Source organism: Falco biarmicus, chromosome 6 (assembly GCF_023638135.1).
Source record: "Falco biarmicus isolate bFalBia1 chromosome 6, bFalBia1.pri, whole genome shotgun sequence".
Taxonomy (NCBI): Eukaryota; Metazoa; Chordata; class Aves; order Falconiformes; family Falconidae; genus Falco; species Falco biarmicus.
This window is the reverse complement of record NC_079293.1, coordinates 47719976-47746537: the sequence shown is the minus strand read 5'-3', so window position 1 is coordinate 47746537 and position 26562 is coordinate 47719976. Positions and strand designations below refer to the sequence as shown.

The 26562-nt window shown below is 41.5% G+C and overlaps 1 protein-coding gene across 4 annotated transcripts in view; it reads right to left on the bottom strand.

The window, feature by feature from the left end:
- The window catches only part of TIAM2 (TIAM Rac1 associated GEF 2), a 90953-nt gene extending 66335 nt beyond the window's left edge, over nt 1–24618 (bottom strand). For 3 of the 4 annotated variants that reach the window (XM_056343271.1, XM_056343274.1, XM_056343273.1), the window contains exons 1-5: nt 24506–24618; nt 22259–23458; nt 15923–16358; nt 10690–10862; nt 9417–9641 (exon numbers count right to left, since the gene is read on the bottom strand). In XM_056343271.1, the coding sequence (XP_056199246.1) occupies nt 9417–9641; nt 10690–10862; nt 15923–16358; nt 22259–23452 (2028 nt within the window). In that variant the 5' untranslated portion in view covers nt 23453–23458; nt 24506–24618. Of the gene's footprint in view, nt 1–9416; nt 9642–10689; nt 10863–15922; nt 16359–22258; nt 23492–24505 lie in introns of all 4 variants that reach the window. The other variant, XM_056343272.1, reaches the window with a different exon arrangement.
- Between the last annotated feature and the right edge of the window lie 1944 nt (nt 24619–26562).

Sequence of the window (26562 nt, the reverse complement as noted above, 5' to 3'; positions counted from 1 at the left end):
CACTCATCTACGCAGACACTTACGATTCTTATGCACTGCACAAAAGTCAAATTTTGCTTCTTACTTCCCCAACTTACAGATTGGTAGCTGCAGCTAAAATCTGCTTCACAGTGTACAATATACCTTGATACTGATCAACAGTACAAATAAAAAGGCGGCTGTGTTTAACAGAGTAGGCACATTCACACATGGGAAGGCAGAAAAGGCATGTTCATTAAGTTAATGTATACCAAGTTCACGTACTACTGAAGGTTGTTAAAATCCCCTGACAACACTGATCTTCCAGTGTCAGCTCCAATCACCGCATGTTGGTTGTCCAACAAGTGGTTTAGGGCTGTGGAGAAAGCTCATCACGTTTTCTCCAACACATGTTGACTTCATACCTTTCGCCGGCACACCCCACACGCCCCTGTGCACACAGGACGTTAGCTCGTTACACTGAGATTAGCCAAGGTTGGGGCAAGCACCTTTGTGACTTAGAAAACAAATTGATAAGTATAATAAAAATCTCAGGCAGACTATGACCCACAGGCTCGTCTAGAAGCAAAATCAGTTCAGTTCCCTTATAATGCTGCCAAATACCACAAGGCACATCTTGCCTCTTACTTTCAACAATGAAGAAGTGAGCAAAGGGTGAAGAAGGCCCTGTTAACAAAACGGCGCTAAGACTCGTACCACAGCTGATAGAGACCTTACCTAGTCTGGCTTCCCTACGCATGTGCTCACAGACTGCGGTGTCACTTATGGCAATACTTTTGAAGCCAAATACTTATCTGGCAGGTAGGGCGAAGAAAGGGAAGACAATATACTGTGAATGCAAAATTGTAATTTACACTACACTGAAAAAAACCCCCAAAAACTTTCAGGGAATGACTATTAAAAGCAAAAGACAGAATTCCAAAAGCTTGTAATGAAAGCAATTCCTAAAAGTCCAGAGGAAAAGGACAGAGACATACACATAACAAAGATGCTTGATCTAATCCCTCACCACAGACATTCATAAATGCATCTTTTGCGCCCCCATAAAGAACTGTCATTTTTTCTTGGGTTTATTCAATCATTGCCCTTTATTTTGCTTCCTTCTGTGCTCTCAGACACTGCTCACAGATCGTTTTTCTGCTTGCCAGTACTTTACGCATGGGACGACTCCAATAGGAGGTTTTGTGACAAGCTCTTTCACTGTGTCAACATCGAACTAGAACGAAAACATGGTTGTCAGCTTTTCACAAAGCCAAAAGCTACAAGCTCAGGTGAAGTCTTTTCCTGTGGGATGACACCTCCGTGGGTACAAAGCCAATCCAACTTTGAATAGCTCAGGAACAGAGCAAGGCTTGTTTTGGGCGCTGCTGAAGTGGAGCATTCTGCCTCCATTGAGCATGAGCTGAACACTGGCACCCTTGTGTTTCTGAGGCCTTCTCCAAAATCCCCATTATACATTTGTACTAAGTTTTATTTTAAAATAAAGATTACCTAAGAAGGGGGAGTGGGGTACAACATGAGGACATTCAGAAGAAATAATTAAATTAAGGTGTTTATCAGTCATGCAGGATGCTAGCTAATCAGCTCCAAAAGCATTGGTAATCGTGATGTTACATTTAATGGCATTAGCAAAAGCTGTAGGCAGGGAATTTCTGGGATTGTCTTGTAGTCTTATCAAAACCAGGGATGTCTGGAACCAATCGAAGACCACGAACCAATACCAGCTGCTATTTGTCTAAGCCTTTTAAACTATGATAATTCTTTCTAAAGATTTATATTGTTGAAGACTAAACAGGGGAAGCACACAAATAAAGAAGCAACAACTTCAAAGCACAGTATGACCTGGTCCATGAAGTTAATTTACAGCCTACAGACTAACTGCTGCACTCCTTATTCTGCTATTGTGTAAGGCAAATCTCTGCCCCACGTGGGAGGACCGCCCAAAAGACGGCTCAAGGACTTAACTTCATCATGCACAGACAAAACAGCCCTTTTGAAATCTGCTCGAAAGCGAGCAGGAAAAAGCGGATGCACCAGACAGCCGTGAGAATGGAATGGGTGACAAAGGCTACCAGCAGCACAAAGCCAGTCTGCAGGAGATAAGGCCCATTGTTCGAGCTGTGCCAAAACCTGCGAGCACTTGTGAAACACTTCTCGTGTGACCTGCTCCACTGCTGTGCTTGCCTGCACCGTCAGCTGCAGCACCCAGGGCATCCCAAACCATCCTCTTTCGGACACTGCTTCAAAACCTCCATGTCAATTTCTAGGAAAAGCATCTCAAGCTGTTCCTAGAGGAAAGGGAGGATGTCATTCTCAGTACAGGCAAATGTTCGGCAAGGATTTCTAGGTTTAGTGGCAGCATGACTGCGAGAACGGCCAGGAGGGGCCACCCCAGTAAATTTATTTGGCCTAATAGGATCCCTGTAAGTCAGAGAGAAAAAGGAGGCTGTGGCAAAGGGACAGAAAGGAGTAAAATGTGGGAAGCCTTAAGAGTTAGGGGCATGAATTATTTAGCCCAGGCCACCAGGGGAACTCATGCAAGGAACAAGGCACAGGGACAAGAAAGTAACTATGTGGGGAGTGCTACATGAGAGGATGAGCTTTTGCATGAGTGAGTTCAGGAATGAGTTTTTAAGAGTTAACATACAAAGGAACATCAGTGTGGTACTTCTGGCAGTACTTTAGCAGTAATGATCATTTTCAGAACATAAATAGTCAATTCTCCTCGCAATGTGGTGAAAAATCTATTCAGCCACTAAGAAACAATCATAAATTAATTAAATTTGAAATCACACAAACAGATGAGCTAAAGGAAGATGGTTGAAAGCCGGTCTCTGTTAATTCAATAACCCTGCTAGGTTCTCTATAGGTAAACTCTACAGAAAAAGCTTTGGAAAGGCAGTGGTTTCCAGCAGGTGACATGGGGATCCACAGTTCCTATATGCTATACAGTTCTCTCTGCAGGTGACATTTCTAGTGGCACCTCTACCTCCATTCGAACATGCTTGAGGTTTTCAGACTGTAAAAGAGAGGGCCCTGACCGTCCCAGTGAAGGCAGTGCCAACAGTGTGGCTCAGGGAAAGTCACCGGCTCCTTATCCTTCTTATACTACAGTCCAAACAGTGTCTTTTGCAGGGCTGCGGAAGGACTGTCTCATTTTCAAAAATCTGTTCTGTACCAAGTAAGAAGAGTTCCACATAATAAAATCCAAATCAGTATGTGAATGGTGAAAGCAGTGCCAGAAATGACACCATATGAACTCAAGGTAGCAATACTTCTAAAGGACCTAGAGGAAGGATGGAAGAAACTTCCTGGATAGCTCACCTGACAACAAAATACCAGTTTTCCACTTGGCAGTTCTTTAAGGCAGCACAAAAGAAAAGATGCACAGAGAGGAGGGCCAAACTCTGAGAAAACTGAGTGCTTAAGCCTCTGAAACTGATTGGATTTAGTAATATACCATGCAGAAACACGAGCTCCTCGTTGATACAATTAACTATCTATAGCAGTAAAAATTCAAAATCTTCCCCTACGCAACATCTTCTTCCCAGATGGAAAATGTCTCTGCAAGCTGATGCAGGGAACTCTATGGATTTAAAAGAAACTTCTGCCACTTTTCTATACGAACAGCTTTTCAACCACATTACAAACACCACCAAACTCTGCATTCCAGTCCCTGGTTCTCAGACACAATTCATATTGTACCCATCTGGATAAATGAGTCACTTGGTTTCTGGGGACACGGGAAAGATTTTTATTGTCATTACTTCCTAAAAAGAACTTTAAAAAGCAAAACCATCACTCTCCCAGAAATTCCATTACTTTAAAGGACACTACAGAGATGCTGTCATAACATTTGGTTGAAAGAAATAAAAGGAATGTGATAGAGTACATCAACAATGATGTGCAATTAACAATACCCTTTGTTCTTCATTCTGCCTAGTGACTTTAAAAATGGTTAAGAAAACTTCCTGAAATAAGAAGACAACAGCTTTTTTACAATAAATGCAATCTTTCTGCTTGGTTTGGAAGGACAGAATTTTCATAATTTCTAACCAAAACAGACAGAGGAAATCTTATTCCCAATACCAGTGATAGCACAAAAGTGCACACACGTGTACCCAATTTACATTCTTGTCAATAAACTGATTAAAACTTGCGGTACCACATGTACATCTACAGCTAGGGATGTAATTAAGAAAGCCACTGAATCTTAGTCCCCAGCTGGCCCTCCCCAAAAATCAGAAAACCAGCCCTTTCTGTACACACTCCCCCACCAGCTTTATTGTATGAAATAATGCTATGCAATTCCACATTCTGTAACAGTTTATTCATTTTTCATTATTTTATACTAAAACTTTGTGAAACAAAGACAGAAATTCACTCACCTGCAAAACAGTAATTACAGCATTGAGGGAAATGGACGTGACCTTCCCTAACTTTCTGACTGCCTACTCACCTCATTCCTTAGTGACAGTCTACTACTACTAAAGAGAAGGATTTTGCTAGTGGTGTAGGGAGGGACCATCCTACACTGACGAGTGACACCTGTAAAGAAATCATACTGAAGCTCTCAGAAAACAGAGCTCTGCTCTAGCCAGTTCAAAGACCACCCAAAATGAAGACCTGTTCTAACAAGTTTAGGTAATGTTTTTTTTTAATTTAGGAAGGTATGGAAGAAAGAAAACTAACTTTGTATTGCAATTCAAATTGAATCTGTATGCAGGAAAACTGGTAAGTGCTAGCAAAGTTCCCTGAATAGATTCTCTGTCAGTGTTATTATTGTGAGTTTTTATCTGAATGTCAGCCAATATTTCATCAGATGCTTTATAGAAAATTAAGACATGAAATTTGGGCTTTGGGGAGCCCAAAGAATAAAATTGCCCAAACTATTCCAATCATCTTCCTATACATGTGAGAGAAAAGAGAAAGAATCAGGTACATTTTAAACAAAACAATGTAATGAACTCTGTATAAAAAGCCAGAGACCACTACAGGGAAGGGAATGAAAGGCACTAATGGATTTAATGACTACCCAGAGTAAACAGACCACCACCTTACTGATCCCCCTGCTTTTTTCATGGTAACAGATAAACTACTTTTAGTTGTAGGACACATACAAAAACTTCCATAAAAAATAGCTCCCAGCATGTGCCTGTTCTTCTCATTAATGCCTCATCATTTCAGTGCCTGCAAGTAAATACCTATGTTCATAACCCATCTGATAAGTAAGTTAAGTATCATGTGCACAGAAAACATGAATCACGTCAGAAATGTCTGAATAGCTTGGAAAACATTATACCAACATACTAAAATTTGAAGAGAAAAACCCAGAATGCTTTTAAGCAACTATTATTCATATTATTGTTCTAAATTGAGACAACAGAATAGATTTATGTAACAAGTACATAAAATACACCCAGAGCTGCAGTGCCCTCACTGAGGTAGATTTTCCATCCCATTAAAACCAGTCCCACAGGCACAGACAGCCCCAGTTTTTACTTAAGGTGCAACATTTTGTTAACAGAGCTCTGAATAAATGCTAATAATGCCTTTCACTAAGTTCAGTAGCAGTTAGACAGGGCTCCATAGTCACAGGGAACACTGTGATTTCTGTAGCAGATTAAACAGCTAGGAAAACTAGTTTTTTAAATACGGGCTTTGAAATTAATCTCGGCACTAGGGGATTTTCAAACTCGCTACCTTTCATCCTAATTCTCTTCAGTTTAGGGGAGAAGTTACACCCTGGGGGGAAGCCACCACCCACAACATATTTGTTGCATATAGTAATATAAACGCATATGGCTATAGGTAGTATGTGCAGACTCGGGATTTCCAGCCACACTGCCAGTGGCCTACTGGGACTGGCTGCTGTATGTACATCGCTCTTGCAGATGCTTCAATTGATCTCTTCTAAACTGCCCAACGATACCAACGTGAAGGGCTGCCATTTTCTCTTAAACAGTTACTAAGCCTATTACTATTATTGGACAAGTAAATCCAGGTACAGCGAATCCCTGACCTAGGCTGCAAGGCTGAAGATATTTCTCAACCAGTTCAAAGGCATCAAGTCTCTACAACAATCATTTCACAAGAAAACCAACATTTCCCTTGTTATTTTTTTATCTGCACTTCTGTTCAGTACTAGCTTTATCAATCGCTAGCCTGCAAATCCCCCAAATATAAAAGATAGTATGAGATGAACTTCTCCAGTCCCTTTGCTGGACACAAAAAAGAAACATGTATGTAAATTAAAATACCTATAGGAATTTTAGAAGTCCAGGTTTCCTTACAGCAACTGCCTTTCAGGTGACGGTAACTGTGAAACAAGAAAAGCTTTTGCTTGCTTGCAAAACCCTGTGAAATATGTCTTCAGCAGAGAATTATTGGTTTTAAATCAACACAGATGTGAAACAAAATAGAAAGTTGAGGTTGGGTGGTTGCTTTTCTGAGGAAGAGGAAAGAAAAGGAGAAAGGATATAGAAATCAGTTTCCAAGATAATTCCCCAGTGAGAATAAATTAAGACTGTGCCTCATCTTTCTACATAAAAAAGCACCGTGGTCCTTCCAAAGTCAATCACACTATTTCCACTGACTTCCCAAAATATATCACCAGTGAAGTTTTCCAGGATGGGATGTAGGGCATACTTATAAACTACAGTATTGCCAATACAATATACTTCAGCACCAAGGAATCAAACATAACTGCCACATGATTGAAAACGCCACCAAATTTACACAAAACCAAACCCAGAATTTGTATTCCTCTTGTTACTCAAAGTGGGAAAAAGACAACTAACCAACCACAGTTACTAAACAACTGAGCTACATGCACACAGACTTCTCCCTCAGGAATACTGTTTTTTTTAAATTGTTAGCTTACTAAGTATATTAAGAATTCTCTGTTACTAATTAGAACAAGATTTTTTTTTTTCTTTGCAAAAGCCCATCTCTGAGACATCAAATCAAAAGATTAGGAACCCCAGTTATCTATTGACTTTTCTCTGAAGCGACTTTGCTAACAAACCTTCAGCAACTGTAAGGAGAGATTTCATAGAGATCAAAGGGATCAAGACTGGAGAAAAGCCTCATTAGAAATCTTTTGTTTCCTAACTAGTGGATGTTTGCACATGATCCATCTCACTCTTTGTCTCACTGGTTTGCCCTCATTCAGTGTTTTGAGACATTCATAGACAGAAGATTAACAGGAATAAATCTTCTACAGCCCTAGTGGATTTCAGTTCCAGCAGAATGCAGCCAACTTCTTCCAGGGACTCAGCTGGAAAGCAATGGCAGTCATTCAAGGACAGAACATCTAATTAGCAGGTATAAGACAGCATCATTAATAGTCTTCAGCTGACCCTAAATAAACTACTAGCGTCAATATCTAATGAGGGAAGGGGTAAATTGAGTTAATATACATCAGGATGTTTCCTCAGTGCATCGTGTGTCAAGCACTCGACATCTCTAGAAAGCTGTATATTCTTCTAGGTCTCAAAACCTACTGCAATAAAAAGATGCTTAATGTTTTTCTGCCGTTCACCTCACTAGGCTGTGGACAATGAAATAAAGTGACCTGGAAATAAATTATAAACATCTGAGCACTCAAAGGGCTTATGAACATCTGCACCACAAACCCCTACACAAACCTGCATACTTTTTGAACTCTGCTCATACAGCTTCTGACTGAAGTGTAGTCAGTACCAGTCAGTCTGCCCTTCATCAAGTTCAAGCCAATATAGTAAGAATTTAAAATATTATAAGCATCAAATTCCTGAAACTAAAATTGTTCCACTAACCAAAGAAACATAATTATTGCTGTATTGGATCAAAGGAAATACACTTCAGTTGCTATTCCAGAGGCCATAATGTGCAGTCTAAAGTAATGACAGAGCCACAGCTACCCTGACTGGAAAGGCAGGTAAGGATGCGCTCTCAAATACCAGTCAACATTACCAGATGTCTTCTGTTAATGGCCTAATAAAATAAAAGATACAGCAACCTCAGTCCACAGACCTATTAGGCTGAACTACTAGGCAAGTTTAGTACACGAGAAGCCCTGGGTAGTGAGGTCTTTGCCTGAACACTGAGCATGTCTAATTAAAGCATCTTTTGCCAGTTGCTGCCCGCAAAACTGGGGACACTGGCAAGATGTCAACACCTCACGATGTACTTCCATAAGGTATCACTGGAATGATTCCTGGTTCATGTGCTAGATGTGAGAGCAGAGTAAGGCCTGATGTCTATGCACCAATATACAGACAACAGGGTGACCATTTTCACTGAGGAACAGTTCTAGCTGCTTATCAATCTGCCCTACCTCTTGTCTCGGGCACGGCTTGGCTAAAATCTCACAAACACTAAATTCTGGGGGAGCTGTTCCAGTTCCTGTTTTAAAACAAATCTTAGTGGTGAATCTTCCTCAGCACTAAGCTGCTGCTTTAGCCAAGATTCAGGCATTCCTACCACCATAACATGAAACTGCGATCAGCATAACGCATCAGGTATTCAGAAGACATACTTGGATTTGCAGGGGGAGGCAACTGATGACTCAGCCCATTTCTTGCTGCAACAAAATTAATCTAGACACAAGTCTGGATGCAAACAGATGGTCTGCTCCAGCCATGGGCAAAGATCTTGCCTTTAGTATGTTAGCTCTCCCAAGATAAGCAGTGATGGGCCTGGGCTTATACTGAGATACTGAGATAAAAAATTCCCAGCATGTAACCAGACAGTGTTACAAGAAGTGCTGTTAGTGACTGCGTGTCCCCCTTTCCTTTGAATTGATACTGGTATAATGCTCCAGTGGCTGCCAGCGGTACTCACAGCAGTGCTTTTTCACCTAGGAGGGAGAACTCCAGCCTTGACTTCCTTGTTCTCATTTAGACTCCTACAGGGCTTTTTAAGAAGCCCAGTGGATCCTGGCCTTCTAGTCAGGGCTAAATTTCAACAAACCATGAAGCACATGGTTTTGTCTGCCTCAGTCCTTCCTCCGGTTTTCTTTGGATAAAGTATTCTTCATATCCTGTCTTATGGTGCAGAACAGTATTGCTAAGTACCTATTCTTAAATCTCTATTGCAATTCACCAATAAATTAAATGAATTCACAGAACATGCTGTATATTCTCTGGTATGCCACGAAACGGGTAAGTATTATTAACAGCTAAGTATATCATAAACCAGTGAAAATTAATTACATTTTTTCCAGAAAAGAAAAGAAATAGCTTTGTGCTCATAAACCAGATCGGTCTGATCCTCAGCTTTGAGGCACCTACCTCCTGCACTGCTCTGGATTGCTGTAGAAACCTGGCAATAATTATAACTACCGTGCCAGCTATCCCCATCGCAATTACTCTCAGGCCTAGAAAGCACAGACAGGCAGAGCTCAAAGCAAGAAACAATGAAAAATATGTTCCTGTAAAAATAGTTTCCAGTACCTGATTCTCTATGGCTTTCCTGTTTTTTGGATCACTAACTATCGAGAGCTGCAACTCTGCCATCTTTTTCATCTTGCCATCCATGTCGATCTTCTGGAAGAGACTCTTGGTTTGGTTTTTCAGCAGCCTGACAGTGTCCTCTTTCCCAAGCTTCTTCGCAAAGAGGGAAGCGCAGGCTGAATGTATGGCAGTAACCCAGTTTTCCAGATCCGTCTGGCTTGTTGCCTGTGAAACAAATCAATGGCGCAACATTATGAGCAGAGAAGAGCAGTAAAAAAAAGATCTAAAGATTAGCAGCTCTAGGACATGAAGTGCTTGACAGGTTCACTGTGATCTTAGGCACTTTATCTTAAAACAACTGAAATACGGGTTTATCTTTAAAACTCTGTAAACAAAGGAAGTGTGAGCTTTTCCTGCACTCTGTCATGACTTGCCTCCAACCTTCAGCTTCTGCTTCTTAGACCTGCAAGATGTGAGGGCTCCAGGAGCAGAACAGAGTCCCATGAGCTGTGGGAAAGGTGTGACTTGTGTCCTTCAACCCTTCAATTAAGGTAAAACCCACCAGATTTCAAAGATAAACCACCTCGTCTGCAGGTAACATGGCAATAGAGATTTTACAAGTAAGGTCTGAGGTGTTTGCTTACTTAAAAAATGAGAAGTTAGTGGACAGAGGACAGACAGGTAAAGTGAATACATCTGCACAAAGTCACTCTGGAGATATTTACAAGTGTGCCTATGAATCAAGAAGTTTCTATGCAGGTTACTGCCACGTATTACTGTTCTTTATTAACATTTCCACCAGTGCAGTTAAGCAGCCAAGACCTTTATATTATTTTTAGCCTTCTTTTTTCAGCATCTTGCTCAAGCTAACTGTCTTTGAAACCAGCAGGTTCAGGGTTGAGCGCACCATTCTGTAAGGGTAGAATGATAATAGATGTGAAAAAAACTGATAATAAAGCTGGTTTTCTAGAAGCTTGTAACAACCAGGTAGCAAAAGTGTCTTGTAGATTTGTGATCTTTGTTCTTTTTATTTCTGAACCATAACTGACTGGGCCAACTGGTGTAATACCATATACCTGAAGGTATATCATATACTTAAATCAATAATGTAATAGTATAGTTTAATAGTGTAATTATGCTATTATTTGTAAGTCAAAGGCACAAGCATAATGTGTGTATGTGCATGTGTATGTACATACAATCATATACATGCATGTGCGCAAACGCATCCTAAAATGGAAACAACAACAAAGTTATGTAAGCATACTGTTACCTGAAATAGGTAGACATCTCCAAATGAATTGCTGAGACAGAACACGTTTTCTTTCTTGGGATGCTCTGGAACAGACTGAACTATACTGTCTTCTGCAAACAGGGCATATCGAGGCAAACCGCTCTGCTCCATTGAGTTCTTTCCATAGGTCTCATAAAACAGCAGAGTACAACCTTTGCAGTTCAGAGGGACAGAAAACCATAAGGAGAAAGTAAGTTCTGGATCTCCCATTTGAGTTCTCTTGTATTAATGCTTTTGTGAATTAAGACACCCTTCAGTGACAAAGAACATCAGTTCTGTCCCTCTTTTAAAACAGAGAAAAAAGGAAGGTCTCCTAAACTGGAAGACAGGCAAAGTTAATGAGGAATTTGCCAATGAAAAGTTTCTAATCAGACACCTAATAGGGACACACCAAACGTCCACGGACTTAAAAAATAACACAGGACACCTCAATATGGAAGTGTTCAAGGTCAGATTGGATGGGGTTTGAGTAACCTGATCTAGTGAAAGGTGTCCCTGCCCATGGCAGGGGGTTGGAGTAAGCTTCTTCAAAGGTCCATTCCAACCCAAACCATTCGGTGATTCTATGAATAAACTCAGACTATTAAAATGTTAAAGCATGTAGAAAAATTAATTCCATCTTAGTTAAATCGGCTTTTGTGTTTCTTTATTAAATTGAACCACCTGTCTCATAACAACCAGCTAAGAAATCTTTGTATTTGTTAGAGATTTGCAGAAACTTTTGTCTTCAAACAACATGCTTAGTGAATAAACTTCTCAAATTTAAACTGGATTTTCTTGAATCTACCTGCAAATCGGAAACTAAGACACTTCTGAATAACTTAAAATAGTTTAAAGGGGCCGAGTTTGAGCATGTTCAGTCTTGTAGATAGTGTAACATCTAAGGTATGAAACCTGCATCAAGAAAACAAACTTTATCTTTGACGATGACAATCCTGAGTGTAAGAAGACAAATTACTTCTGGAGGACAGCAGAGGAGGCTTGATCCCAGTCCCTAGCAATATGACTACATTGCCTTTTTGCCTTTGGCAGTGAAGCTGGCTCCAGAAGGGCCTCTCCCCTCCATCCCCTCTAGCCTTTCATTTCTGCCCCACGTTACAATCCACTGTCCTCTGAGCTGCACCGATTTGCCTGTTCAAGGGGTCACAGCATTATTAAAATAATCTAGTTATAAGCTAGATTTCTGAATAAGTTCTTAGGCTAGTTGTGCATTCAGAGAAAATAAGTAAATAAACATCACTTTCACCCCTGGGAAATGGGAGTTTAATAACAGAGGGTTTGGTGCTATTTTTTAACTTGGCAGATAAATTAATACTATATTATGGCTGAACGTTTAACCTGGAAGAATTAAGATCAGATACTATAAATGCATTTTGAAAACTGAGGATAACCTAAGCAGTTAGAAAAATCTGAGGTTGAAGCTGGATTCTCCAGCAAGGCAAGCCTTCTCCAAACAGTACGCTCAAATTCATTCAGAAATTAATTTAGAGAAGACCTATGGCTGCATTACATAGCAGGTCTGACTAAACGATCACAGTGGTCCCTTAGGACCTAGTAATCCATGAATACATTACTGCTGTAAGCCCTACACATTACACAGTAGAGGACTGAGTTTGCTAGGGCTACAGCATTGCCATCTCTCTAGCCTGCTCTTTGTTGTTTTTCCTTCAATCAGAGTCATGACAACACAGGGCAGCACCAAAGTTGAGATTTTGGATTGACTTGCTGATTTTCAAGCTGTTGGCATTTCTCAGTGTGACATACTGAGCATACATATGCACATGCAAATATGCCTAGGAAGTGCATATCAAGGGGACATAGCTAAACCTGCAAAACAGGAATGTTTCCTCTGTGGATGCTTTTAAAACAGTTAGGTAAAAACAATTCAACCTTTATTTTAGTAATTCTCTAATATATTTACACTTAACGCTGTATTAAAAATCCCACACACATCATCCAAAGTCATGTGAATCCAAGGTGAGCTCCCTCAAAGGTCAAATCTGGAATCAGAACCAAAATCAAGGGGGTTTTGATTCTTCTATCTGACAAAGGGGAAAGCTGGGCCTACTAGAATTTATGGGACACAATTGCTGTGAAAAGTTATGAGGTGGAATGCACTGGTCCTCATACAGCCCAAATCTAAAGTGTATGAAAAGTGAGATCCATCAGATGGATTTCATCGCGTTCACCCGTGCCAATGAATGTACAACAGTTACAAGTAAAAGGGAAACATGTATCAGAGGTTACTGACCAAATCATCTGATGACTCAAAAGTTTTCAAAGGAAGGAATCTGATAAATAGAAATGCCTCTATACTACTTAAGTTCACTTTTCCCTATTACTGTCCAGTGTCTGGCAGAATATTTAGGGTACGAGCAAATCCTATGGAACCGGTCCTATCCTTTCCCCTTAGCAGCCCTCACTTGATGTTCTTTATGACACACAAACACTTGGAGATCTCCGCAGTTGTAAGAGAAGGGTAAGTTTGTTACACTCTGCAAATCGGGCATGGCATTTCTGTCATTATTTCAACATAACAAGGCAAACTAAACCAACAAAACCAAGTTCCCTCTTGTATTCAGCAGCAGGGCAATACAACCACTTCCACTTCTGCATTTTAGGAAAATGCAAAGTAAGTTCTATTTTAAACCCCATATTTCCCCTACATACTATCTGAAAGACAACTAAAGATATGTCTTTTTTTTTTTTATCCTGACGGTTTATATTTACATAAATTAAAAATTTGGAAGGGTTTGTGTGTGTGTTCAGCTGTATGGCACCGCAGGTGTATCTTCAGGTCAAGCCCAGTGATCCCTGGAAACAGCCAGTTTCATAAACTCCGACAGACCCACTGGGACTGATTATCATCCAAGTATTTTAATCAAAACTTGAACTGAAGCGGGAGGGCAAAGGGAAAGCAACTTCCCTCGTTAAAATAAACTAATTAGACAGGACAGATAGAAAAGAGAGTTCTTGTTAAAGGGTTACTATTCAAGCTCAGGTCTTGGTGGCCCTGAAAGTAGAGCAGAGGCCTCAGGACATGTATATTTGAAGTCTGGCAGGTAACCAGATGGTTATAAGCCTTCTGCATATTTATAATTAAACACATCTCAACAGAGTGCAAAGAAACATGCTGTTCTCCATTTGCATATGTGGCTATTTTAAGTCATATTTTAAAATATCTTGGCTATTTAAACTTCAAGAACAAATTAAATACAGATTTATTCAAAACCCTCTATAAGGAGAACCAAAGCAAGTGCCTTGATCTTGATACAGCATATTATGAAAACAGAACTACGCCTTGATATCCAGACAGGCAAGTTTATTTTGGCATCAGAAGTCTCCACAGGACAATAAAGGTATGAGATCAAGGAAATGAGGAATGTATATTTAAAACAGCTAACAAAGCGGAAGAGATTCGGCACCATGAATGCAGCCATGCCAGCCATCTGAAGTAAAAAGCCCTGTACCTAATACTTCTTATAATGTTAGAAGTTAATAAAGCTTTTCACAGAATTTTATTATTCCTTTTTTATAGCTGGGGAAATTCGGGTAGCAAGAAGGGACGTGATTTGTTCCAAGTCACCAATAAGCCAATTTTATAGCGAAGAACCAAACATGAAGAACCTAAATTCCCTCCCAGAGTTTCATTACCCCAGAAATGCATGAACAACTAGTATATAATGTACTTCAGTCTAGAGTTTTGACAGGATTGTTTAGAAACTACTTGAATTTTATAAGAGGCAGATCAAACTCATATTCATACTCCATAATGTAAACACAGTAAGAAGGTGGAATTCAGATACAGTTTTTCCTTTGCATACACTGCTTGTAAGCATGAATCATGCTATCTGATGATCAGGGTAAGTGATTTAAACTGTTAGGACTGCCTACATTTTGATCCCTTGATAACAGGCCTCTGAATTATTAGGCAGAATTGCTACGTTCTTATGAGTTTGCTTCTTTTAAATCAGCATTATCAAGGACAACACTCCCAGCACTTGCTGTTTGCTGTTCATTTTTCTTCAAGTCTACACCCATGCAGAATTTTCAAAAGGGCAACCTGTGGGAAAGTTATTATTCTCTCTCCTCCAGACGCAGATATGCTAGGAAATTATTAAGTTTGATCATTTCCTTACTCATTAACTTAGCATTATATTTACTGAAAGGCAAATCCTTTGGATGCAATTCAAAAAAAAAAAAACAAAACCAACAAAAAGCCTATGAACTCATTAAATTCCCCTTCCCCACAATAGATGGTTTTCCTTCTCACACTTCCTGACACCCATATGCTTCTTGAAGCAACACCTACCTGCTCGATTACTCTGAACCACCAACACGCACGCGAGTGCAGCGCTAAGCACAGCAGTGACACCGCAGCCCAACAGCAGCAGCACCTTTTAAGAGGATTGCCTTCCCACAGGGCTGTTTCACAGCAGGAATGGCCAGGAGAGACACAAGGGTGGGCATGCCAAAAGCCAGCAGGGACTGGTATTACAGGGCGCAGGCAAGGTGAAAGACCATCCAGGGAAAGGAGGGAGACTAGTGAGCACTGGGAATGGTCCATGGCAGCCAAGCCTCAGGCATCACAGGGCTTCCCCTCCTACTGCTGCTGGGGCCTCCTCTGCCCTGAATCACACACTTTTATGTGTAAATGCTCTACCACAGGGAGTTTACCTCTTCCTTATGTTGCCACCTGAAGCACTGGCAATGAACTGAACGTTTTTACATTAACTTACCCTAACTTTAAGTAAAGCCTGTAGCAAAGCCCAAGGAACTGTGTGCCTGTCACTGAGAACTGAGCACCAGGGACTTCTCCTGATCCTTAAATTTTGACTCCTCCCAAGACAGAGGTGTAACTTCCCTATTTTTCTCAGTTTTGGTTCAGTTTGGTCTTTGACCTCCAAACATTCCAAAGCATCTTCAAATCCTCAATTCTGCGTGAGTGCAGAACCAGGGAAGACAGACAAAACAATTCCCACCATGGCATGACATGCAAGGCTGCATGTGCAATACCAAGGACATGAGCACCACCTCAACTCAGTGGGCTGCTTAAGCACATGCTCCACTTTAAGTGTCTGGGTAGACCGTCTATGTAATGTTAGGCATGAATTTCCATTTCCAATTTCCAAACCAGCATGCATGAAAAGTTGCTGAGACACAATGGAAATAAGTACTGCTGCCGAGCCAAAGGAGCAACACAGGGGTTTACCTTTGAGTGTGACCCAGTACTGCTTCCACTTGCGCCGTGTGACCAGCTCCAGCTTCTTCTCCTTCTGCAGGGTCACCAGGGGTTTGAAGAACAGCCACCCTGCCTTGCGCACCACTCCTTGCTCTTTCTCATACAACAAATCCAGCTGCTCCAAGGAGCTGAGGGACTCGCCACTGGAGTCTTCCGTTTCAGATGAGGTCTCGGTGTTCTCCAGGTTTGTCCTGCTCATCTCCAGCTCCCGCATGAAGTTTTCATAAATGTTCTGCCTAAGAGCATCACTGCTGACCGCATTGGTGGACTCACTTCTCTGAGAGAGGACATGGCTGGAACCGGGTGACCACAGCAAAGCAGAGAGCTGCGATGGTGCCAGCGTGTCCATGGTGAAGTTGTCCGTTCTGCTGTCGAAATATTCACTCCCATCTTTACACTTTGGCTCCTGTGCAAAAAAGGAATTTGTTAGCAGTCACCAGACACACCTCATTTGGCATTTAAATTTGTTTCATGTTTAGCCACGGCCAGTTCCTTAATCAAGGGCCACCTCTTTTCACCATTACATCATAGGCTTTAACTCAGCAGCCACTGACACCGTCAGTGCCACCACTCATGGTTTTCTCAGCAGAACCCCATTAAACCCTAACCACTACGTCTGCAAACTTTGGTAACTCAGACACCTGAAATTAATCTCCACATTCTCTAGTAACTACTGGGGCTTCTACTGGCTGAAACCTGAAGGACTACAGAAGACAACCACATCCTCCGGCTGAAACTCAGGCACCACTGCTTACATGTCTGTTTGAGTATAAGCAGGAACAGTGTCACAACTTTCTTTATTATTATAGGGTGTTCAATACTTTGGTGACATCCCATTTGTGTGAGGCAGCTACATTCAGCTTCAGCACCGCTAGGCTGATTTTACCTCCACTTTATATTTGTCATATGGATTGTGCTTAACCAACACAAAACAGGTCAAAAGTTGAGCTTATTTTAAGCTTGTTAGTATTGACCAATTAACTAAAATCGGATCTAACAGAAGATGTGATTTGAAAAAAGAAAGATGCAGTTGCTGACTGGCACGAATCCAGTCTCTGGACTGCAGAGGTGTGTATTTTCTGACTTGCTGGAAACCCTCTGGGAGCTTGACTATCTCATCTAGCACTGATGAGCCTTTCTCCTAATTGCATTGTGCAGCTTTATCCCTTGTATTGAGAGGGCTGGCCAGTTTTATTTGAAATACTCAAGTCTGATGGTATGACTTCCACTTTGCCTTGTGATACGTATGGCAATGTAGGCCCATTTCTTGCCACTGCTTGTTGACGTGGGACCTTGGCAGACTGGGCCTTTTCTTTCTTAAGCCTTTCCCAGTAGTGTGCTGACTGCTCTCAACTCTCCCAGGGTCCAGTGGTGGACATGGATTTTCATACTTCCCGAGACAGAGCTCTTTGGATTAACTTCACTGTCAAGAACCACCACATCCATTGTAAGAAGCCATTTATTGTCTTCCCAACCTAAGTATTGCTGATGCTATTTAAAAGCAGCCAAGATTTAAGAACATACAACACAAAAAACCTGCTGCCTTTTGCAGTAAAAGTGTGAAGGAAGAGAAGAGTTGGCTATAAACAATTCAAGAAGTGAAGCTATTACCCTCCATAATAATACAGCTATTATACTTTCAAGTTTAGACTGCTTCTCTAAAAGCATTTATTTGCTCATAGACTTCTGTACATGAATAAAGTAAATAAACCTTGGTCTCCTGTGAGCTGCTCTCACCAGCAGCTTTGAAAACAACTACTTTTTTGTTCCTTTGCTTCCTACTTGATGCTCTTCAAAACTGCAGCGGAAAAGCTGTGCCATGTTTTGATAGCATCAGGACCTCCAGTGTGCAGCCAAGAGCAACAGTGGGATCACACGCCCTCCCAAGCGTCACCAGACGAGCCACTTCTCAAGCAGCAGGACACTGTTGCTTGTGGCCTCACAAAAGCCAACTTGAATTGAAACCCACATTCTCTTAAGGTACATGGAAGTTTGCATCTGGCTTTTCAGATCACTGTTTCTGACAACAAGGGTCCATTTCTCCTCGCAGTGGAGCATCTTCCTCAAATCTTATTGCAGAGTGTTAATCAGCGTTCTCCAAGAGTAACTCCCTAAACATCAACAGTTTTGTTTTACATACGATAAAGGCAGGGAATCAAGGGAGGCAAATAATCATGTGTGTAATGTATTTATGCCCACAAAGTGACCCTACAACACAGATCGTACAAATCTGCCAGCCATCTGCAGTTTGGTGGGAAACTGGAAGCTTTCTCCACCCTCTTTTTAATTACTGCCATTGTACATGTGTGCCAAAATCCCATATTTTAATTGACTATTCTCCAGGAACTGCCAGTGTCCTCTAGAAAACATTAACAAACAGTTTATAAAGAATATATATTTCTTTCAATCCCAAAGCACTAGTAAGAAAAACATGGGACACATATATAAAAAGGTGTATGCTGTGAAGGGCCACTACTGGCACAAGAAGGATTGATGAAAAGGGTGGGACACAACCTGTCCATGGGCAGCCACTAACCACATCCTATGTGTTCTCCACGCACACAGAAAGGATAGAAATGAGGAAGTATCAGAGCAGAGTGAAGGAAAACAGGATCCAAAATGACTATATATACTTCACCATGAGATCACTCATATTTCATTTTGTTCAAAGAACAGAACTGGCTGAGTCACACAGTCTCTGCTGGTCCTCAGGGAGGCTGTCACTGTAGCAGTATCTGGTCACCACTGAGAAGGTCTGACCCAAATTGCTGGTGGTGGTGGTTTCCCTGCCAGGGTGACTTTCTGCTCATTTTCTCTCTGTTGCATCTAGCGATGACAGAAAACTACCACTGTTTCTGCTCAGCTGCGTTCAAGCAGATCTCTCAGTGTCTGAGATATACCCTGGAATACTTACAGATAATGCAAAAGATAAAGTGCCTAACTAAGGTACCAATTAGACAAAGCAACGCATGTAATAATTAACTGTAAAGAACAGCATAGGAAACAATGCATCCTGATAAATTAATTAGGAACCAAGCTGAAAGTAGAACCTAATACCAGTTTTCAAGACAAATAAAAAGGTTGTCTCAATGTACTTTTCTTTTAAATTCTCTTTATACCACACTGCAGGGCTCTGGCTTATAAAGTCAGGAAATTTCAGAAATTATTCCCATAAGGAAGCTGTTTACCTCATTGAAGAACCTATCTGCAGCAGCTGTTTCTGGTGGCTGGATTTTCATATTGCATATCCTCCATGTTACACAAAGGTGGAGGTTAGGGAGCATACAGCTATTTGAACAGTTGCACACTGAGTTTACACCACCACCTTTAGCAGTGGCTGACTGTGCAACAAGTCTGACTAAATTCTGTCCACAGGTCTCACATGCATCACATATACCTTGCTGCTCACATGTAGCCTATTGTGATATAGCCATCTCCCCAGTGCCATTTCAGCAAGGATTAAACTTAAATGAGGATGTGCCATGCGGTAGAGTACCAGTGATGCATCAAGGGACTACATTAGGACACCCTCATGAAATGAAAACTGGGTCATGGCATAGAAAGACTGCAAGTCTTGACATGAGACCATTATTAGAAAGGCAAACTCAGTTCCAGAATATATCAGATCAAGTATCAGAACAAGTCAGACATAAGGAAACATCCAAGTCACTGGACAGGGTACAGCTGAGGGCTGCTCTGGAATATCCCATATCCAAATCTGTTTATGGATGATTTAAAACAGGTGCAGAGGAAGAGTGCCAGAATGAAAAGGAAACAGACTTCCTATCTTAAGACAGGAGACCAAAGACAGTCTGCATAGCCCCACAAATGCTGGCCAAGAAAAGATACCATTTCTCCCTTTAAATGAATAGTAACAGATGAAATAATAGGGAAGAATAACTAAAGTAGCAGACAATACTGGCATCAGAACAAACTGGCCATGACTACATTTACTCTGCAAATTAGCAATCATCAGAGTAAGAGGGTTTGGAAACAGCCTCCAAGACGGGGTAAAGCCCACCTGATTTTAAGCTGCAATTTGCTCACAAAGGGGATTAAACTTCACTGCCTTTCTAGAGGCAAGGGACCGGCCTCATATCCCAAGGCCGTGCCTCCCGGTCCTGTGCCCCCATGAAGCAGGAGGCTTAGCTGACTTGTTTCCACTGGGGCAGCCAGCGGGACCTATCCGCTCAGCCAGCACCAGTGCTTAGGTCTACATATAGGGAAATATTCCAGCTTTCATCTTTGTTCAGCCCAAGTGACTCACAATCAGTTATTAGTAATGTACTGAGGAAGGGACACGCTGTTCAGAGCAAAGCACGGAGGCTACAACTGCTGTGATGAACAGTCCTACAAACAGGGACTAACCACCTGACAGATCGTAACTGCACACAGTACTTCTGCATTTTTAAGCCAAAGGACCTGGTGAGGGCATAAGTGTTACCAAACTACAACACGGCAACCCCCAGAAGAGACGCAGGCTACTCAAAGTGTGCAAGGTGGAAAGGAGTCGACCAAGCCTCACAAGTAAGACAGAATCATAAAGCATTTTCTACCCCTCTTACCCTTCCTGTTGCTGGACACTTCACTGATAAAAGTCAATGACTAACTATTTCCTATGCCTTTTTCTAAGAAATCAGCGTTTCGGGAGCTAGGGCTGATTTCCTTCCACCAGAATCAGATTCAAGCTTGATGCAATCTCACCAGCCAAATTTTCTTGCTGTGTCTGAAGTCAGTTCACTGCACAGTGAATTCAAAACAGCTATGAATCGTGCACCACAAATACCATTCTGAAAATGTCATGACTAAGTAATACATGGCAAAGGTCTGGGATGCAGAGATTGTATGTAAAGCCTGGATGTAAAATCCAGAGCAGCTACAGATATTGAAACCAGTGAAGAATCCTGGCACAAGGCACCGAGGCTTTTCACTGATTCCAGTTTTTCTGCCTTCTCTTTCACAGCTGACTAAGAAGGTGAAAAGACAGCATCTGATAAAATACATGAGCACCAACTTACAAAAGAAGTGCTCCAAATAAACAGCTTTCATTTTCACTTTCCCAGTATTGTAGCCCTTACCTAGGATTTATGCTAACAGACCTTATGCTGACCTCATTTCTGAACCTAAGGGTCTGTGTCAAGAGTTTTACACTGCGATGACAGATGCCTGTCAAGCACGGTATTGGTCTGAATTTCCAACACAGGAGACAGTGTTTACTCTGCATGCCACATAAAGTGTGTGTTTTAGCTGCTGCCCAAGTTGCAGAAGGAGGCGTTCCTTTCACTCTGCTCACTTCTGAAGTGGCCAGCAACCCCACGTTGCTGAAAGGGAGCGGATCCTTCATTTAGGGATGCACAGTGACTGCTCTTATATGAGAAACACTAAGGGAGTTTAAAAAAATAAAACAGAATCCAAACCAAAACCAAAAACAGTCCCTGCCCTCCACCTCAGCTTGCAAACTCACGTGCAGAAGCCCAGGCACAGTCTAGCATTTAAAGAGCCAGTTCTGGGGCCTACAGCTAGAAATGAGAATTTCATTCCTGATGACAGTCATCCTAAATTCCTATTAATGCGATTAGCCTTAAATTCTTGTACAGAAACATCCTTTCCCTCCCTTTTGCCCTCCTCCATCTCCTTCTTCACACCACCATCTCCTGGCGAGCCAGATGGCAACTCAAGCTTTTCCATCTAAGCTGAACTAAGCTGACACACAGGAATGAGGAGGGTGCTCCATGTAATTAATGCCTTCAAAGGAGGTGGAGGCAGAACCAGCAGCTCTGGTCGATACTCTATAGTTGCTTGCCTTGCTAGAGACAGACCTCTAGTGAAACCAGCATGGTGAAGCCAATAATACAAATAGGGAATACCCGCAAGGATATTTATAACATCCTTCTTCTACTGCTCTTTCCACACTCTTTAGATAATATATGCTAATTCATAGTGTATATATATCTAGGTTATATTTTCACAGTTGAAATAAAGAGAAGGCTTAAAAACTCTAAGTCACCTTTTAAGTAATGCAATGATTTCAAAAGCTAATTCACTGAGAGATTAGGCTGCAGAGACTGGAGTTAACTAAGAGGGTGACAAAACAGGAGGGCAAAATTTGCACACACAAATGCGTATCTTTTTTTGCTGTTGACATTTCAGACAGCTCCAGGGATGCAATACTTCTCAGAATTCCACAAATTACTAAATGGGATTAGCAATTACCCTGTGAGAAAGACAAACATGATGCAATCACTGCATTTATAAAGAGGAATCTACAAACTAACTTTCAGGCACTTAGGCTGGGGATTGTCATACCTGCAGCTTCCTTTTCTTCCTCGAGAGACTTCCCGTCCAGTCACTGATGCGTCGCATTCGGTTTTTTAATGTGTCCTTCTTGGATGCTTCCTCACTGAGGGGCTTGGACTTTCTGCATGGGAGTGTGTAGGAGGAGTAATGGGCAGGACTTCCCTGCTCTACCCTGGAGGGCACATCGATGTCTGAGGCAAATGAGACACGGTTGCTTAGGCTGCCATGAGTGTCAATGTACTCATCAGACAGCCTGATCCCAGATGGAGGAGTGCTTTCCAGATTTGTATCCTTATAGAGATCTCGGAGTGAGGAAAGAGATGAACTTTGGTTGAAGGACTTCTTGTTGCTTGCTGGAAAACTGGCATGAATGCTTGTATCTGGAGTGCTCCTGGTCAAATACGGACCATCCGACTCACTGATATCACCAGCATTTCCCCAGAGGGAGTCATACCATGAAGACTCAGAGCTGAGGGAGCTTCCTTTACTGGACTGAAGCCTTGAACCAGTAGGTGACAGACGATGGCTTGAAGAGCAGTCTGCACTGGAGTTCCTCCTGACATCAAGCAGGTTATTCGGCTTAGATTCCAAAGCAGGTGAATATCTCAGCAACTGGACCTGTCCACTGGACTCCTCCGTCGGGACCTTGCTGTTGCTGCTGTTGTGGAACTCAACCCTCAAGCAACCGTCCAGCTTCCCCAGTGTTTTAATGAGAACCTTTGGACTCCTCCTGTCCTCTGACTGGGAGGCTGATGCAAGACTCTCATTCTTTCCGTAGCAATTTAAAATGTGTCCATTTCGTTCTCGAGAGGCAGTGTGATTACCTCCAGGTTGAAGGCCAATATAGTGCAAACCATTCTCGGGCAAAAACACTGTGTTGTTTCCTTGGCAGTAGTCTCCTGAGGCATTTGTCTTGTGTTTGGCATGGGCACTGCTTTTGGAGACCTTCACCACAGTGTCACCTAGTCTAGATGAATAAGGCTGACTACTCTTGAAGTGTGAAAGGCAGCTTCTGGCAAGGGACCTTGATTTGTAGTTTGAGCCACTACTGGTATGTCCCCATCCATGCATTGAGCAAGACTTTTCATCTTTAGCATGAATGCTGCGAATTTTCAGAGAGCAAGGCTTCTGCTTGGTACCAGCTGTAGCAGCAGCATGGTTTTTTGATCCCTGAAGACTGTATTGGCTTTCTGAATTCCCCATTTTCCACTAAATTAAGAAGAGTTTCATTAGGAACAATGGCTAGAAGACAGAGCAAAAAGCAACAGACCATTTTTACCCTCCACACAGGAAACTGCCTTTTTAAAAAATGGTATGAAACAATTGTTTCAAAAAAAAGCCATTAAATAGCCATTCACAACATTAAATTCATAACCAAACTTACTTCAGGGGCAGGCTAGGAAAGCCTATTCTCTGTATGCTTCATTACCTCTCTGCTATAAAGCTGGAATCTAACTCCATTGAAAACATGTCAACACCTTTCTCCACCCACACCCTTGGCAACATCCTTTTCTTATAACTTCAAAAAACCTCTGGCTCCCAAGAACAATGGCATAATGAAAGGAAGACAGCACGATAATCATAACTTAGATGTAAATTGAACTGTACTTTCAGAGAAATCCCTTCTGCCAGGAGACAAGTCCACTGCAGTTTCAGCTTGACTGGTTTCTGTGCAACCAAGTGTTACCTCAATAAACTGTTCCACAAACCGCAACTTTTTGTTTGAGTCAATCCAGGAGAAATAAAAGAAAAACCAAAACCCCATGTCAAAAAAACAAACAAAAATGAACCTGGTTAGCCAATAGCCTCATCTTCCATTACAGCACCAAACTGCATTATGTTATTCAGCATGGCCTGCTTCAATAGTTCACTTAGTAAAACACTCTTCAGATTTTTACTGAATTCCCAGTGAACAGCACACACTAGAGCAAATTGCCCCAGTGAGATGACTGAAGATTTTGGCCTTACCTGAAGTGTACCCCAAAGTAAAAAAGGTCAACCTGTTCATTTTGTTACTTGAAGTGAATCTCCACTGTTTGTACTTTTTCCATTGGCGTTATGCTGCTTTGCATGTTGGATCTTGAACTACCACTCTTAGGAGAATACACTGCAGCTTCATTAAAACTTTGTCAAAATAAGCCATTGTGAAAGCACAATCTTATCTTCTAGAGTTTACATATATATATATAAAAACATCCTCACTTCCAACGCATAGCACTTTTAGATGAAAAGCGTAGTACAAAATGAAGAGCAAACCTGTAGGATCCCTCTTAAACACAGGCACAGTTAGCAGTTAGCCTGCTCTGCATTGTCTTCGTGACCAGCTGCTAGACTTGCCAAAAACCAGGATGAAGTTGCATGCAGCCTTCCTAGAAAACATCAGAAAGAAAAAAAAGCGCTTTCAGTCAAATAGAACTTACACTTTACTCCAGCTGTAAGCAAAATGAATACCCCCAAAAAAAAAAAAAAAAATCAGACAGAAGCTACAAATGGTTAAAAATGGAGACATCTGGTTAAGGGTCTTCCTGAACTTGAGACGTATGTTTTTATAAACACATTTTAACAACTGGCATTGAATTAATACAATTAAGTCACTGTTGGGATAAGTGTTTTATTTTCTAAATCTGGCCTTCTCCCCTCTCACTGACGAGTTAGGGTAAACTTTGAGCTCACTCCAGTTTTCTTTTCGGAAGACCAATTCCAGGTGGCGGGATTGTGCAGTGATTACAGTGTGGACCAAACTGATCAGAGCAATGTCCCACAGCATCTTCCCCACGCCTGGATTCCAACTATGACCCTTGCAGTGAAAGGCCACCATGCAATTCACTCCACCAATCACCTAGCAACCTCCCTCTTCAGGTTTGTTTTGATTTTAAATTAAGATACCAGCAAAACAAGGAAAAGTCAGCTCCAAGCACTGCGTACACATCCAGAGGCAACAAGACCCAAGTTCTTCCTGACCCTCTGAACATATCGGCTCTTCACCTGGCACACAAAGGGCACAACTCAAAACGAAAGGACAGAAGCTGAATCTCACAGAATGCAACAGCAGTTTAGGGATTGAAACACACTGCAGAAAAGAAGCTGTGCAAGACCTTAGGTTCCGTTTTGGAACATACATTTTAGCTAGAAACCATTCTTAACACACTACTCCGAAAACCCACTCTTTTCTGCATAAATTCAGTGGCTACTCTTGATGATTTTCAATTGAATAACTGCTTCATTTGAACACGCAGAGTTTTGCTCATTTTGACTCATGTTGTGGCTATTTACTGTGTAAGAACCTTGAAGATATTTAAAGGCATTCACGGGTAACCTAAGTATTTTGCTCATCTTACCAAAAACAAAGGTAAAGGTTGCAAACTAGAACTAAAAACAGTCTCAACAGCAAGCCTAGAAAAAGGTTAACAAATAAATGTCTTAGAAGAGATAGATCATTTTGGATCATGCTAGAGATGCTAAAGACCTATAAACACAAAATCATGGCTGTTATCACAAAGATATTTGATAGAACAGGTAAGTCACATAAATTTCATCTTACACTGGGGAAAAAAAAATTAAATTTGTTTAACTTGCTTATCCTCTCTAATGACTTGGAAGGTTGCTATTTCAGACATCTCTTCCTTGCAGGTTTGATTTGCCTGTGCTGCTAAGTGCACCCATTTATGTGAACAGTTTTAAAATGTCATATACAACATGGACTGAACAGAAGACTTTCGATTTAAGGTAAACAGAAGACAACACACAAACTTCCTAAGCTCCAAGCTGCTGAACAAATCGTGAACCCCCAGCAAAACTGCCTTCCTTGATCCAGGAGGCACAGACCACAAACAAGCAATGAGTTTACATTCAGAATTCTTCATCTGAGAGCAGAAAGTATTCAACAAGGGGGCTTTGAAGGGCTTATATCTATTCATAAGGGAACACTGAACCCAATTTGTCTAAAGAAACAGGCAAAAAGACCATCTGGTCTCCATAGTGATTGTGCAATGGTTAGGTAATCCTTTTAACAGAGTAGGTACTGAGCAAGCTGCTGTCATGCACCTCAGAAGATAGACATTCAATTCGTCAAGGCTGAAGCTGCTGCTACCAGGGTCCATTGTGTGTGTCTGATCCAATACGCAGGTCACATAATGGGTGAATGAATAAATTTATCTCGGAGTACAATGTCTACAAAACAGTGTCTCAGTCTGTGCAGGAATCAGCAGTACAACAGAACCATCAATAAATCCCATAGAAATAGCCCTAAGGGATTTTTCTCAGCATCCCGGCTATCCAGAAAGCTACGCATGCTGCAATAACCAATGGGGGGC